This window comes from Meles meles, chromosome 7, assembly GCF_922984935.1.
Source record: "Meles meles chromosome 7, mMelMel3.1 paternal haplotype, whole genome shotgun sequence".
Lineage (NCBI taxonomy): Eukaryota > Metazoa > Chordata > Mammalia > Carnivora > Mustelidae > Meles > Meles meles.
This window is the reverse complement of record NC_060072.1, coordinates 64,983,555-65,001,232: the sequence shown is the minus strand read 5'-3', so window position 1 is coordinate 65,001,232 and position 17,678 is coordinate 64,983,555. Positions and strand designations below refer to the sequence as shown.

The 17,678-nt window shown below is 37.5% G+C and overlaps 1 protein-coding gene across 14 annotated transcripts in view; it reads right to left on the bottom strand.

The window, feature by feature from the left end:
* Positions 1-5,721: 5,721 nt before the first annotated feature.
* CAPRIN2 (caprin family member 2) overlaps positions 5,722-17,678 on the bottom strand; it is a 47,999-nt gene continuing 36,042 nt past the window's right edge. For 6 of the 14 annotated variants that reach the window (XM_046012489.1, XM_046012483.1, XM_046012484.1 and 3 more), the window contains 6 exons: positions 16,270-16,416; positions 12,807-12,975; positions 11,252-11,434; positions 10,435-10,535; positions 7,982-8,045; positions 5,722-6,640 (listed from right to left, as the gene is read on the bottom strand). In XM_046012489.1, coding sequence (XP_045868445.1) covers positions 6,072-6,640; positions 7,982-8,045; positions 10,435-10,535; positions 11,252-11,434; positions 12,807-12,975; positions 16,270-16,416 — 1,233 coding nt within the window. In that variant the 3' untranslated portion in view covers positions 5,722-6,071. Of the gene's footprint in view, positions 6,685-7,981; positions 8,046-10,434; positions 10,536-11,251; positions 11,435-12,806; positions 12,976-16,269; positions 16,417-17,678 lie in introns of all 14 variants that reach the window. The other 8 variants (XM_046012490.1, XM_046012487.1, XM_046012494.1 and 5 more) reach the window with 5 other exon arrangements.

Sequence of the window (17,678 nt, the reverse complement as noted above, 5' to 3'; positions counted from 1 at the left end):
TCTACAATTATCTTAGATAAATATTTTAACACAATGTCTGATTAAAGACAGTTGATGCTCCCATTAAAACTTTGTGGGCTTTGGAAAGACTCTGAAGATAAATTAGTAAAAAAACAATGCTGTCAAGGTAGCAGTGTCTAAGGCAACAGGGGAAAAAAAAAACAAACCCATAAGCATCTATGATTCTGCCCTCAGATTTCTTTGCAAGTGTTTTAAAATAGCTGTCCCTAAACTATAACTTAGGTTTAACTTATATATGGCTCATTGAGTCCCGTTTTTTAATTACTTTACATGAGAGGATATCTATTTTTTTTTCTTTAAGATTTTATTTACTTGTTAGCAAGAGAGCACAAGCAGGGAAGTGGCAGGCAGAGGTAGGGGAAGAGGCAGGCTCCCTGCTGAGGAAGGAGCCCGATGTGGGACTCATCCAAGGATCCTGGGATCATGATCTGAGCCAAAGGCAGCCACTCAACAGACTAAGCCACCCAGGTGTCCTGAGGATGTCTATTTCTTAATGCACTTACATTATTTATGGTAGAATGTAAGACAGCTACATTGTCTTATTGTACTATCACGGTATGCATATGCCTCACCTCTTTGTACCTCTGTCTCATCTGCTTCCAAAAGCTCTTGTGAGGACTAAATGAGGTAAGCACATTGTTCAGGGTACATGCTCAGCATTAACTATCTTTGTATTCTATTTAAGAGAGAGGACATACCTTGTTCAACCTTTACTGAATGAGATCTAGTGAGATCTAGTCTCACACTATGCCTAGTACATAAAAGGCAACCAATAAATACTCGCTGAATGAATACATGAATGCATGTGAGAGAAATAAGGGGTCTGAAACAGAGTATCCACAATAGAAATTAAGAAGGTAAGACAAATGTGAGACATTTCACAGGTTGAATCAACAGGAACTTGTGACTTATACAATATATAAAGTAGCAAAGGAAAGTCAACGATTCTGAAGGTCCAAGCTTTGATGACCTATGGAAGTCATTAAACAGGGCAACGTGAAGGAGTATTAAAGTTTGGAGAGAAGATCAGTTTGCCTTTGAACATACTGAACTACAAGTTCTTAAGTGTTAGATTGCTAAAGGTTTCCAGTGACAATTGGAAATTCACATCTGGCACTCCCAAAAGAGCTATGGCAGGGGTTACAGGAAGGAACACAGGGATGCTGTTAGAGAACTATGAGTCATCTATATATAGGTTAGCTGGCACACAGACATGGACATTACCCAAGAAATACAGCACAGAGTGAGAATACCTGGCATGATTACAACTCCAATTACAGGAAGTAGTTTTTCCTCCAAGCACTGCCACTGTGGCCTTTGAGATTTAACATTTTAGTCGTCTAAATGGAGTATCACACAGCTGTCCTCCCCACCTGTTGGCAGCAGCTCACCTGCTGGCCTGTGTTAGTAAGCTTGAATCTAGTCCACACAGTATAGAGAAAATGGGAGTTAAAATCCAAGGTTAATAATACACTTTTTAAACCATGATCAAAAATCTGCAAGTGAATCTCTACCCCAAAAGTGTCATATGGCCAAGGCTCTACATCATAACATCTGAAATACATGCAAGAGTATATACACACATCTTATAAATGTAAGATCTTAAGTATTTTGTTAATGTAAGTCCATGATAGTCTCCTTTAAAATGCCACATGTAGGGGTCACACATGGGTGGGTCAGTGGGTTAAGTCTTGCCTTCCACTCAGGTCATGATCTCAGGGTCCTGGGATCAAGCCCAGCATCAGGCTTTCTGCTCAGCAGGGAGCCTGCTTCCACCTCTCTCTCTGCCTGCCTGCCTACTTGTGCTGTCTCTGTCAAATAAGTAAATAAAATCTTTTTAAAAAATTAAAATTAAAATTAAAAACCAGTGATCAATAAGCTAAAGTAATAGGGGATTAGGAAGTTTCTGACTACAGTCTCTTCTCCAAGAGACTAAAATAGTAGTGGTGGTGGGAAGGGATAGAACCTAAAGAGAGTAGTAGGAACATGGACTAAAGAAGAAATACTTTTCAGATCCCTTTTTTTTCCATCCTCAAAATGTTCTGTTTGTTTCCTCAGGCTTTCCACATCTTACACTGGAGGAGTCCTCCAACTCAACTTCAGGCTCTACTGCAACTACACCTTATGACAACAGCTCCGAGTGCAATTTATCCAGTTCACAAAGTGTTTAGTTAACCAGAGCAAAACTGAGTAGTGAACCGAAAACACCTGTGTGGGCAAAACAATGGGAAATATGGTAAAAGCAATAGTACCTGAGAACTAAAGAAGAGGAAAAACTACTGTAGAAAATGGTAGGCTGTATTTGAGCTTGAGAGAGTGAAGTTTGGCCCAGGCACTTCTGCTAGTGGCCTCAGAAAGTCAGTCTCCAAAAGTCTCCATCTTATGTCAAACAGTATCTACCTCACTAGGGCCACGGTGAGGATCCAGTAAGATCACAAAGGTTAAGGGTGTTCTGTAAATGAGGTGGAAATGCAAATATTAGTGAAGGCAGAAGGCAGTTAGGTTTTGTTTTGTTCTTTAAAGATTTTATTTGAGAGAGAAAAACAGCAAGAATGAGAAAACAAGGAGCAGCAGCAGAGAGGGAGAAGCAAACTCCCTGCTGAGAGGGGAGCCCCATGCAGGACTGGATCCCAGGACCCTGGGAATCATGACCTGAGCCAAAAGCAGACACTTGACTGACTGAACCACCTAGGTGTGTCACAAATTAGGTTTTTATGGTAAAACTCTTCCATGTGTTACCCCAGGCTTAATGATAATGAAAACAAATCCTCAAACTCCATCCAAGGGAATATAAGGTGGTGTGAATCATAAAACCTACCATTCTTAGCTAAAATTTTTAACAAAAAAGTGGTAATGTCCATTTCAAGTTCTACAGTAAGATTTAGAATAAAAAGCCTTCCTCCTCCTTCCTACAACCCCCTTTCCCTAGAGCCAACATTATCAAATTTGTTACAAACTACCAGAAAAAAATGATCCAAGTAATCATATGCACATACATTTGGAAATGTTTCTACAAACAATATTGCCTACTCTGCTCTATTCTGTATCTTCCCTTCTGACTTAACCGGTTCCCTGCTGGCGGGCATCTATGCTGCTTCTCCAGATTTTACTATTATACTATACTGATAAAACTAAGGGAACCTCTCAAAAAGTGAAACGTAGAGACAAAAGATTAAAGAACTGGCCCAAGGAGCTCTGGCTTCTGAACAGTAGGAGTTCCAGATATAGAATTGCAGGGGGTGGATATCAAAGAAATAATTCAAGAAGAGATTGTCCTTCAGCATTAGTTACAATAGCCACGCATGGAAGCAACCCAAGATAGAGGAGTGTACAAAGATATGGCGCATATATACAGGGGACTATTATTCAGCCATAAAAAAGGAATTCGATCTTACAATTTTCAAAATCATGGATGAACCAAGAAGACATTATGCTAAATGGAGTTAAGTCACAGAAAGACAAATGCCATATCACTGCACTTATATGTGCAACCAAAAACAGAAACGTACCCACCTATAGAGAGAACTAACTAGTGGTGGCCTGAAGGGAAGGGGTGGAAGGATGAAAGTAGTGAAAGAGTGGGAGGTACAGGCTTCCAGTTCTGAGGTAAGTCATGAGAAAAGTCATGAGAAAGGTTCATTGAATATAGTCAATGCTATTTTGACAGCACTATATGGTGACAGATGGCAGCTACACCTGTGGTGAGCACAGCAAAATGGAAAAGTGATTTGCTCTCAACAAATGAAATGGATGAAACGGACATAGCTGATGTGCCTGAACATCTGAACCTCATGTTATCTTTACAGTCCCAGAGCCAGGTACAAACTAGATAAGCCACATATTTAAGAATAAATTAATCATTTATTTGAAGGAATGAAGCCCTTGAAATTAAATGAATAAAGAAAATAATGCTTGTAAAATCTTAGGATTAGAGAGCCTCAGGTGTCCTGGTATTGATAATGGGTATAACAGTATTTTATACTCTGGCATTCCCCGTCTTACACCAATAACAAGTGTGCTGTATTTATCAGTTATAAACAGTTGCCAAAAAGCTAAAGTCATTAAAGGGGTGATTAAGAATACCCCTGAGATAAATTAGCAAGTCGAGGACCAAGTGTGACAAATCTAAATTTTTCATCAAAATAAAGTGTGTGGCAGGGAAGCAGAGTGGAATTCATAGGGAGAAACTTTAATGTCTCTATGCCAACAATTACTCCACCTTATACAATACGTAAACTATCATCCTAGTTATCACAAGAATCACAATAGAATATCAGCCATTAAAGCTAAAGAATTAAAATTTGCAAATAGGAAAGATCATAGTGTAAAAAACAGTGATGTGAAAGCAGTGTGAAAATATAGCTCTTATGGAGTTGAGAAAGTTAAAACCATGAGGTGGTTGACAAATCATTGCTACAGGAGTGAGCAAATCTCTCAAAAACATGTCCTGCTTTAAGTATCTGCATTTATGCACTAAATCATTATACAGGCAAAAACTGAAGCTCACGATTGTTGGAGAGACTAAAAAATTGAAAGTGAAAGAAGAAAACTTCAGGGGGAATTTGGTATATGAAGCATTTTATAAATTAGTTTTTTAAAGTAGACATTTTGATTGCAGTATTCTGAATATAGGGAAGGGTTGGAGAAGGGCTCTGTTTACTGCAACCAACTTGCTAAGGCAGAAAGTTGTTTTGATCTTGTTTTTAAAGTTATTAACACCTCTTACCCTGTGGTTTTAAATACTCTCAGGGAGTCAGCGTTAAATTATTATAGTTAATATTTCTTGAGCTGGGCATGGGCTCATCAGTTAAACTCTTAAGCCACATTTAACTCTCATGGTGTTAAATGTTAGTATAGTGTTTTCCAGTTTAGTCAGTTATGTAAGTTCTTATTCATGAGATACATAAGCAAACTGTGAAGTGTGACAATGTGTGTCTAGAACGAATACTAAACTCTGGCAGTGCCTGCTACACTAATACTACATAAGACAGTATAAACATGCATTTATAAAAATAAAAATTCTGGAAATTTTTGGAATAAAAAAAAAAACTACATCACCTAACACTTATTAAATGCTTGTGTGCCAGACACACGTGTTAAGTTTTTCAGGTATATTCTTAGATGAACTTCATTTTTGCCCTATAAAGTTGCGGAAATGGTCTATTACCCCCCCCCCAAAAAAAGAGAGAGAGAGAGAGAGAGAGAGAAAGAAAGAAAATAAAAATAGAGACCTTAAAGGTAAAATAACTTGCCCAAGATCAATAACCAAGTGGCAAAATCAGGACACAAACACCGCATTACCTGACCAGAGATTTATGCTTTCTGACAACTGAACGTTCTGCCTCCTCAAATTGAGACTCCACAGAAAGTGAAAGTCTTACTGATGGCAGACCAGTAGTATTACCTGTGTATCTCCTATTGTATCTTGTATTATTATACATTTAGTAGGTACTTAAAGATAGCTAACAAGTAACATGTTCAGCTTCAAGGAGAAATATGTTACTTAATAGCCAATGGGAAACAGGAAATCTTTTGATAAATGACATGTATAATATCAAAGTAAAAAGAACTGTTATAGTCTTATTTTAAAATAGAATGAACCCATGAATAAATACCCATTCAAAAGTTATCAGTGATGAATAGTAAAAATGAAATATTTTACCTCTCACTAAATGTTCAATCAAATAAGAACACTGAAGGTGCATGTAACTTTTTTATTGAGGCACAACAAGGCATTATAACTTGCCTGGACTTGAGGCAGTCAGTTTAGTAAGCTGAACGTTAATACAGTTAAGGATTAAGTGCAAACAATATACATTCACAGCTTGACTAGCGAGGCTACATCACAATTTATAAAGTGCCAGATTAGTGCTAATTGTCATTCAGCTTGAAATTTTTCACCTTGGGGAGGAAAACAAAAAAGTAAGGACCTCCTCCTTCCTCTAGAAATGAAACCATCTTCCTAAACCAATCAGTCACAAGGGCAAAGACTACTTCTCCTTTAACCCCACTAATTAGAACACCATCCTTTTACTATCAATTCTGCACTTTCAATCTTGATAAAGAAGGTAGCCTGAAAATGTAGAGTATTTCCAACTACTTCCATAAATTGCTCCCCTGTGCAAACGTAACCATATCTGGTCTCCCTGGAAGAGCTGCAGAATTGCATGATTGCTAGCAGTTTCATGGTCTGGAGCACCATCATTGGCATAGGCAGATACCAAGACCTCTTCATTCTTCATAAGGTTGACATACAGTGGCACATTCACTGCCAGCTTTAGCATGTGAAAAATGAAAACATAAGTGCCATTCACCGGGCAATTAAATCTACCAAGCTGAAGATCAAAAGTTTCTCCCAAGTTGTTCAGAAGAAGATCAAACACAATAGGTTGGTCTAGAGTTCCAGGGGCGAGATTAGAGGTTCTGGCTGCTGAGAAGGCAACTCGCATCTGCTGAGGCAGGGGATAGACGTGTACTGGCAGTATGGTGGCTGCTGGATTTGTCACGGGCACATCCACAGGGGTCATGCTACGGGAGTCTCCTTGTCCAGAGTCACCACTGTTAAAGGTTTCGTTGTCTCTTTCTGGGCTGCTCACCTGAGAAGAATCACTCCACCCTGCTGTTTTATTAGCAACAGTGAGTTTCTCATAATGAAGCAGTTAGCTTTGAACACAATATTTAACATTAGTCGGCTACTGAAACACAGATAAAAATACATTTTATATAGTAAATTCTAAAACAAAAGCAACAAAGTATAGCTACAGTATACTTCTCTACATTTTTCTAGCAATACGCTTGTATACTATTCTAAAGCCAAAAAGGACATAAGATGATCTTATCTAGTAGCCTCATTTTTTTCAAGTCTTTTTTTTTTTAAAGAAAATGAGCCTCCTGAAAATGTTAGCTACCTTACTAGTTAAGATTAGCAAAGTCTAAAACCCAAATTTGAGCATTCTTTTTACTTTTTTATGGAATTCTCACTCCATTCTTCTTTCCTCAAACCCACTCTCAAATACCTAATGTATGAGGACACAAGAAAACTGAGATTACATAAAAGAACCAACTTTTAGAACTGCTAGCCAGTCAAAGATATTTTGTTATCGTACTAAGACCCACAATGAATATTCGTTCCACATTTCCAAGTTAATGTGATATCATGAAATTTTAATGCTTTAAGTGCCATACAGAAACACAGCTCAGATATTAAGGCCAAGGCAGTGTGAGTATCGACTACTTTCTTAAAAGGATAAGATTCTGTTTTCTTGTGATAGTTAATCTTCAGTAGTTCTTAATTTTCTCAGTTATACTGAATCTTTTAATAGTACCGTTACATTTTAAGAAATATTATAATATCCTGCTGTTGAAATTTCAAGTCATGGTATCTTTTTTTTTCCTTAAGATTTTATTTATTTATTTGACAGAGAGCACACGCACACAAGCTGAGGAGAGTGGCAGGCAGAGGGAGAAGCAGACTTCTCACTGAGTAGGGAGCCTGATGCAAGACTCAATCCCAAGACCCCAGAATTTGACCTGAGCCGAAGGCAGACGTTTAACTGAGCCATTCAGGTGCCCAAGTCATGATGTCTTAATTTTGTTTATTCCTATCCTTCAATGTAGTGACATTAGAGTATCTAGAAGTTCCCATTATTATAAGAACCATTATCCTGAATCATCCCATGAAATTATCAGAAGTATGCATAGTGAATATGTACCAAAGGCTGAAATACACTACAGTGTCACGCAAACTGAAAGGAGCACACACACAGACTTTTAATTAAATGAACAACTGATTGCCACAGCCATTCCAGTAGTCTAGAATATCCCTCAGGTCTTTAGTACTGCACTTACACAAAATGAAAACTTTAAAAGATAAATGGTGAAACAATGCACTCTCGGGAGAAATTCACAGAAGATAAAGATCTAGAGGTATGTTTCAGGTAACCCAGTTAATTATCCTTACCTCTTGAATTTGTCCGAGGACCGCCAGATGTCCCTCCTCGCTTGTAACACTGTTGGAAATTATCCTGAAATGAACACATAATATTTAACCTTGGCACCTAAAATGCAAGATGATAATTAGTTATTTCCCAGTGTTACTGGCTGGTAAAACTGTAAGATCAAAAGTCCTCTTAGCCTTTTATCTGGCCTTCCCCAGCAACCACAGTGGCTCAGATGTTTTCAAACACCAAGAAAAACAAACAAAAGCAAGGGCCACAATGGCAATACTTGCTTCATCTGTTAATTCACCTGATCAACCAGGTATGTTAAATGCTAATATTTGCAAAAATGATAAGGCATCTCGGAAACACTATGTAAAAGGTACAATGCTAAGTAATGAGGGAAATTCTGAAATATGGCATGGTCTTCTATCCCTTATCTCAAGATAAAAGAAAATAAGGCAAGAACAGACTATTTCAATCTTGCCCTATTTATAAATCAAACTGTGAAGACAATTATGAACTACATTAGGGTTTTGTTCAGTTTCAATACAGGAGTCAATAAGAATTATATTGTATGAATGTATTATTGCCTGAAAAATAATTTAATATCCTCACACACACACACAAAAAAATGTTCAGGAGGCAACATTTCAAACAGCCTCCCAAATATGGTGAAAGTCAGCCTCCATACTATTCATGAAAATATTTAATGGTATGACTAGATTAATACATGCAATAAAGAAAATCAAACAAGAAGGTACACAGTAAATAATTAAGTCTCCTACTCCAAACTCCTCATCTTCCCCATAGCAACCACTATTACTGTCTTAAGTTTCCTCAGGAAGAAACTTATGTATAGATTTATTTATTTTTAATGTAAAGCTCTACACCTAACATGGGGCTTGAACTCACGATTCTGAGACAAAAAGTCATGCACACTCTACTGAGCCAGCCAGGTGCTCCAGGAAAGTCTACATTCAATTCAATATTCTACAATATTGGTGTTAAGAACAGCTCCAATGGGATTCCTGGGTGGCTCAGTCAGTTAAGCGTCTGCCTTCAGCTCAGGTCATGGTCCCAGAGTTCTAGGCTTGAGTCCCACACCAGGCTCCTTCCTTAGCAGGGAGACTGCTGTTCCCTCTGTCTGTCGCTCCCCCATTTGTGTGCGCGTGTGCTGACAAATAAATAAAATCTTTAAAAAAGAAAAAAAAATCCTTTAGTCTCATTTGAAATAAAAAAAAAAGAAAAGGGGCCCCTGGGTGGCTCAGTGGGTTAAAGCCTCTGCCTTCAGCTCAGGTCATGATCCCAGGGTCCTGGGATCAAGCCCCATATCGGGCTCTCTGCTCAGCAGGGAGCCTGCTTCCTTCCTCTCTCTCTCTGCCTGCCTCCCTACCTATTTGTGATCTCTCTCTGTCAAATAAATAAATAAATAAAATCTTAAAAAAAAAAAAAGAAAAGCTCCATTACTAAGTCTGTATTCATTAACACATTCCCTTCACATACATGTTATTAGGAACTAATATTTGCATGCTTGATATACATCTGGCATTGTGGTGCTAAGCATTTATATGTATTAATTCACTTAATCCTCACAACAGCTTAGAGTAAGATGAGTCTTCATCTAACAGGTGAAAACTAGAGAGCTCAGAAAGTTCATGCACCGTACCCAAGGTCACACAACGAAGGAAGTAATGAAATCAGGGATCATACCCAAGTCATTTAGGTGATTTTTTTGTGTTCTTTGAAGTGTGTTCTTAACCCCCTTTCAATACTGCCTCCGTATAAACATCTACTTACCTATAAATGTAAGCTCTTCAAATACTTTATATATTACAACAGAACTCAGTTTGGTATCAAATACATACTTAAAGGTTTGTAAAACTTCAAAACTGAAAATCCTGATGGAAACAGTCATATCAATATATGACCAATAACAAGGAGAGCCCAAGATCTCCCTTTATTATCAGTCTTTTATTATAGTTGTAAAGAAGATCTGCTGAGTTACTCCAACAAAAATAAGCCAAAAAAATTAAACATATCAGAAAGGCCTTTCCTACACCTGGTACCTAGAAAAGTTAAATTGAAAGCAATACAATGAAGTAAAGCTCACAGGATCTGGAGTTAGGAAACTTGGATTCTCATCTCCTTTCTACCACCAGCTTGTTGAGTGACCTTAGACAAGTTACTTGTTTCTGAACCCCCGTCTCTCTTGTAAGATGGAGGAGTAAATGAGTTAATACAAACAATGTGATAAAGTCCTTAAGACCTTCCAAGTTCTGTGTAACAGGCAATTGTCATTCATCCTCTATGGGTTACTGGAAAAGCTTCCAACTCAACTACTCTCCACAGTCCTGAAAAGTAGTTTTAAAACAAAGAGTACCTTATACAAAATAAACTGTGACTCTGCTCTAGTTTAATCACCTGTTAAACATCAACAGCTGTACAACTATTCAACTACAACAACTATTCTTACCCTTTGGGAATAAGGTGTTCCAGGATATTCTCTAGCTTGGAACTGTAGCTGGCTATAATTTCCATTGGTAATTGAAGGTGGTCCTCTATAAGTATCAAAACCTAATAAATAAACAACTTAAATAAAATTATGGGCAAAATTATAATGAAGTTTAAAATAGTCTAATTCTATACCGCTTTAGAAGTTAAACTGATCCTATAATACCACAGATTTATTCCTTAAGCAAACTCTGACATTGCTTCCACAATAAAACACATATTTATAAAATATCGCTGACTTCAAATAAGCCAACTGTAGAAATTTACTACTGCTTGAATACACGTGGGGTTCAGAAAGTGGGGTAGCTAAGGCCTGTCTAGAGCACTTCTGCTAATACCAAGCAGTGACAGAACACATAGAACCACCTCTAAGACTTAGGAGAATATCACTATTATAGTCTCAAAGTTTATGTCTTTATCTACAGTATCCTCTGTTAGACAAACAACTAGAAAGTGGGCATTGCCTAGTTACGACATATTTTGAACACTCAAGTCAATTAACAAAGGAAAATACTTAAATATGAAAACCAAAATTCATCACTGGAAAAACAAGATGCTCAACTTTTCACTTCAGTAAGTCACAAGATCAATCTGCTTTTCATACAAAAAGTTCCTCTGTTGTACAGACAACAGGTATATTAGAAATACTGCATTTTGCAGAAATAGGGAATTCTCTACCACAATATGGAGGGCAACTAAAAAAGGAATAAGATAAAGTAAAAATAGTTAAATATATAAACAAAATAATTCAGTATAATGAAATTTTGTTCAGAGCATACCTTTATAACCACCAGGGGACCGATACGAATTGGTTAGTAATCTCCCACCACGAGTACATCCTCTAACAGATCCCCGGCTATTGACAAATGGTTGAGAGGGTCTGGGAAATACATTCGTCTGTGCTGGGTAAAAGGCAAGGCTACCATTGCTTACTTGAATAGTTCCATCAGGGTAACTTGCTGCTTAAAGAAACAGTTTTAGAGTCCAAGAGTTAAATGGTAACAAAGATTTAATATTCTTTATATGTAAAAGTCATTGTATATCAAAACCTTCAACACAATTTTCTCCTTTAAAAAACTACAGTTACTATATATGTGTATGTTTACAGAGATCCTGGAAGCTATACATATATATACTTAGGTAAAAGAGTATTATTCAGCCTTACAAGGGAAGGAAATTCTGACACATGCTACAACATGGATGAACTTTAAGACACTATGCTGAGTCAAACAGGCCAGTCACAAAAGGACTAATACTGTATAAACTGCACTTACTCTAGGTTAAACACCTAGACCAATTCATAGAGTAGAATGGAGGTTTCCAGGGGACTACAGGGAGAGGAGATGGAGAGCTGGTGTTAAATGGATAGAGTTTCAGTTGGAGAAGATGACAAAGCCTAGAGAAATGTTGGTGTACAACACCAGCTGTACAACAATCTGGCTGTCACAGCGCTATGCACTTAAAGGGTTAAAACAGTAAATTTTGTTATGTATATTCTATTACAATTCAAGAGAAAAAAAGGCTAAATATTCCAGACCAAGGAGTAAAAGACAATGAATTTTAATTAATACTGTGACTGAGAAAGCATGTGACAAGTATGCCTTATGTAAATCATCTGCCCTATGTTTTCACCGAAGTACAGATGAGAAGAGAACAAAGTCATGGGTGTCTAGGTCCAAGGATTTACATTTAGTACCTCTTGTTAGATTAATCAAGTACCCAGAATGCCCAATTCATTTGCTCAGGCTTAAGTTTTAGAAAACTCAAAAGGGGTCTGAAATACCAACACTAAAAATCTACAGGTGTTTATTAAATTAGGAAATAACTACAGAGTTGCCTATCCTTTCATGTATTAGACTAGCATGAAAGAGTAAAACAGTTTTTCATCTCCAAGCAAACAGTGGAATAAGTATACTAAATTGTATCTTCACCTTGATCAATGCTTTGAGAGGGGCAAAGGGAGGAAAGACCAAACAGCTGTCTGCAATAAAAGATTTACCAGGATGGTTTCAAAACCTTCCTAAGAGCAGCTATACAGTGCCCTATGTACCTCTCTATCACTGTCCATGACAATCAAAGCAATCATATTTAAAAATGTGAGCATACTTCAAGGTTAAATCAACCAACTAGGTGCTACCTCTACAAAAGTAAAAATTAAGAGGTGAACTTAACTAAACAGAAGAAAAAGCATTTAAGTGTTTCTCAACACTTGAACATGTGAAGAAATAATGCTTAACTAGTCAAGAAAGAACCCCTCAACTATCACTACTGCACTGCCTTCCATTCAATTAGCCGTCATCTAAGTCTTCAAAATATCCTATGCAAAGATCTTACCAGTCTCTTGAGAAAGGACAGTTTGTTCTACATGTATAGCTGGCAGTTGGCACTGGGGTGGTGTTTGTGTACTTGCTGTAGTAAAACTTTGATTGTAGCCAGATGAATAAGGGGATTCTTTTATTTCTTGTTCTTTCCGTGGAGGCAGAGGTGCATTAACATTAAATACCTTAAAAGACAAGGGTATGCCGAGTCATTTGCGAAGTTTCATAGAAAATTATTAAGGTTGACAGCTAACAAAACTGCAACCTTCAAAAACTTCTATTTGATAGGCAAAGGACTTGAACTGACATTTCTCCAAAGAGAAATGGTCCATAAGAACATGAAAAGATGCTTAACATCATTAGTCATTACGGAAATACAAATCAAAACCACAATGAGATACCATGTCATACCCATGAAAATGGGTGTTACCATAAACAAAACAAACAGAAAACCTAAGCGTTGGCAAAGATGTGGTGTAAATAGAACTTCTTGCGTTACTGGTGGAAATGTAAAATGATGAAACCAACTGAGAAAAGAGTATCATGATTCCTCAAAAAGTTAAGCATAGCAATACTGTATGATCCAAAGATCGCACTTCTGGCATATACGCAAAAGAATTAAAAGCAGAGACTCAGGTTTTGTATGCTACGATTAAAACATCTATAGTTTGGTTCTAATCTATATAGTTTAGATATTTATTACACATAAGCACAAAATATTATTCATAACAGGCAAAAGATGGAAGTAATCCAAGTGTCCATCAATGGCTAAATGGATAATCAAAATGCAGTACAGGGGTGCTTGGGTGGCTCAGTCGGTTAAGCATCCAACTCTATCTCAGCTCAGGTCTTAATCTCAGGGTTATAAGTTCAAGCCTCATACTGGGCTCTAGTGTGTGGAGCTTACTTTTAAAAAAAAAAAAAAAAAAAGGCACTATAGCCATGAAAAAAGAATGAAATTCTGATCCATGATACAACACGGAAAATCTTGAGAACCTTATGTTAGGTGAAACAAGTTAGACACAAAAAGGGCAAATACTGGGATTCCACTTATATGAGTACTTAGAATAGGTGAAAGTCATAGAGGCAAAAAGTAGAAGAGGTTACCAGGAGCTGGAGAGAGGGGGGAATGAAGAGTTACAGCTTAATGAGTACAGTTTCTGTTTTGGATGATGGAAACATTTTGGAAATAGTGGAAGTGGCGGTATAACCCTGTGGCTGTACTGAATGCCACTGTATTATACACTTAAAAATGGTAAAAGACTGAATTTTATGCCATGCATATTTTACTATGGCAAAGAAAACACTTCTATTTGGTTTCTAACAGATATAAACTCAATATAAAAAATTAATCTTCCTTAGGGCACCTGGGTGGCCCAGTGGGTTAAAGCCTCTGCCTTCAGCTCAGGTCATGATCCCAGGGTTCTGGGATCGAGCCCCACATCAGGCTCTCTGCTCAGTGGGGAGCCTGCTTCCTCCTCTCTCTCTCTCTGCCTGCCTCTCTGCCTACTTGTGATCTTTGTCTGTCAAATAAATTTTAAAAAAAAAAATCCAAAAATTAATCTTCCAAATAAAAAATTGATCTTCCACTGCTAGAATATCTTATAATGCATACTGAGAATCAAAGCTACACAGGGCAAGATTATTTTCTCAAAAATTAAAAATGAATGAAAAAAATCTCCCATCTACTAAATTTCTACTATATGGCAGGCAATAACCTGTCTAGACTCTGGCCATTGTCTATAAAATAGCACTTCCATTACTCTCTAGTCCCCTTACCCTGCTCTATGTTTTCCTATAACACACAGCACTTGATAGTATTATATGTATGAATATTTTTCTCTCAAGCTCTCTACTATGAAATATAAGGTTTTGTTTTTTTTTTTTTAAAGATTTTATTTATTTATTTGACAGAGAGATCACAAGTAGGCAGAGAGGCAGGCAGAGAGAGAGGGGGAAGCAGGCTCCTTGCTGAGCAGAGAGCCTGATGCGGGGCTCAATCCCAGGACCCTGAGACCATGACCTGAGCGGAAGGCAGAGGCTTGACCCACTGAGCCACCCAGGCGCCCTGAAATATAAGGTTTTTGAGCACAAAGATCTGTCTTGTTTTCATTGCTAAAACCCAATCCCAGTGATTAAGAACTGTGTCTGATTTCATTACTACCTGTTTGTTGAATGAATGAACAAATAAAGGAACAAATGAGAACCAATTCATACTGGATAGGATTCAAACAGGTGCAGAAGACAGACTGGCATGAGCAAAAAAGGTACTGCAACAAGAACACACAAGGCAAGTACATGAAACTTGCCTGGAAGGTCATACCAGACTTCAAAAGTTACTAAGTGTCAAGCAAAGGACTTTTCAATTGCATTCTGTAATACATCACTGTTTGCTTTTAATTGGGAATGAGGAAAAAGTTAGTAAAACAAATGTGACAATACTGTACAGGGTGGACTGACAGGGTAAAAGGGAAAACAAAAACTGAGAGATCCAAGTGCCCATGCAGGAAGTGATAAGATCAGTGAATTCAGGTGTCCAAATTTATCAATCTATCTCCCCACATTGTACCTGCTTTCCATGGCCACTCCACTGGCTCCACCCCTCCACCACTCAAAAGTACCCTAAGTGGGGCATTAAAGCATCATCAGATACTTATTGGCTAAGATTTTTTCCCCCTAAAGAGCTGTTTTATATTATTCTGTTTCAAAGAATAAACATATAAACACAGTTGTATTATTACCTTTAAAAAAGGTTTAAACAATTTGTAGAGGAATATGTAATTCAGAATACCAAATTGGAACAATTCTCTAAAAACCAGCAGAAGACCAAGATGAAATGAAAATAAGTTTCAGGAATGACAGAACACCCAAGTATGTGTCCTATATTTCAGGTTTGATGCTATGGAACACCACTAGCGTAATATTAGCATTGGTTAGTATTATTAAGCTGTTCACAGAAAATTATGTTTCTCGGGGCGCCTGGATGGCACAGTCAGTTAAAGCATCCAACTCTTGGTTTTCACTCAGGTCTGATCTCAGGCTCATGAGATCAAGCCCTGTGTCAGACTCCATGCTCAGTCTGCTTAGGTTTCTCACCCTCCCCTCCACTTGTGCTCTCTCTCAAATAAATCTTAAGAAAGAAAGGAAGAGAGGGAGGGAGGGTGGGAGGGGAAAAAATTATGTTTGTCACCACAGAATTAATTTAATTAATATGGATCCTCAGCTTTGCCTGTGACTCATTTTCTGAGGGGAAAATGTTCTGATAAAATACCCATTAAAAATTCTCAAAGCTTTGGATTTAATACTCTTCCACTACAAATAATATTTGCATTGGACAAAAGTAAATTAACAACCCAAATAACAGTAATACAAAGGCCAAGTTCTTCACACACTGAGTACCCAGTAATGGATGTAAGAGAAACAATGCTTTTTTTAACAGGAATAATGAACTGCAGTCAACATTCACTTTTCATACTCACTGTCTGCATGGCTTGAAAGGGTGCTGTGTTAATGGTTACTGAACTACTACTTGCTGGAGGTGACTGGAAGCCCTGTTCAGAGCCCTTTGACATGGGAGGATTTGGAGAAGCTAGTGAAGACGGTTGCTTGCTTGGGGGCACTGCTGCCTAGGGAGAAGAAATGCAGCATCAGCCAATTACCTGCCACATAACAAGCAGTTAACTTACACTAAACCCCAGACTGGCATAAGTCAGCAAGTTCTATAGGATGACATTTGGACACAGGAATGCAGAAGAATAGCTTTGCTTACAATTTCAAATCCCAACTGCTGAGGATGCACACTAGCATTTGCTTTCCACAGCTTGCTGACTAGGTGAACGAGTCTTACTTTTAATCAGTCTAACAAATGAGGTGCCCAACTTTTTATGACTACTTAGTCCTTTCCAAACCCTGAAATGGTATTTCCTAGTTAAGAATCGAATATTATTTCAAATCTATAGAAGAATTAAGAAAAATCTTAGGTTAATTGCTTAGTCAGTGTTAATTTTTCTTGATTTTCAAGTCTTGTTCCTGGATCTCTAAGTCAGCTGCCTAAAAAAGAAAACCAAACCTGATCTAACTTAAATAAATAATCCTTGCCTATAGTAATAAGCAAGTCCAAAACAGATTACAAATCCAAAGACTTAAAAAGATTACCAAAAACCAATCCCAATCAGATTATGAGGCAGAGAGCTGTGACTCACTTGGTCACACTTTCCTCTCAACAGGAGGAACCAAGTAATTTTAATTTAGACCAAGTCTGCACCATAAAACTTAATGTGTATCTGTATTTTCTTATATTCTATAATGAGCACATTCTCTTGGGTAATGGTTAACCAAAAATAATCAAACCTAAAAGTTGCTAAATTAACCCAAAAAATCATGGTAACTTGCTGTATCTACTTCAAGGTTTTGTTCAAACTTAGTAAAAACTATCACTTTAGAATTGAAAGCACAAACTTGATATAGTTGACCCCTGCAAAACACAGGTGTTAGGAGTGTTTACCACCCCCCACCACCACAGTCAAACCTGCATAGAACTTCTGACTCCCCCAAAACTTAACTATTAATAGCCCAGTGACAGGCAGCCTTACCAGTAACATAAAAAGTCTATTAATACGTATTTTGTAAGTTGTATGTATTATATACTGTGTTCTTACAATAAGGTAACCTAGAGAAAAATGTCAAGAAAATCTAAGGCCCATCAATTGATGAATGGGTAAAGAAAATGTGTTATGTAGTTATATGTGCATACACAAACAATGAAATACTATTCAGCCATAAAAAATGAATGAAACCTTGCTATTTCCAACAACAAGGATGTAGCTAGAGAGTGTAATGCCAAGCAAAATAAGTTGACCAGAGAAGACAAATGCCATATGATTTCATT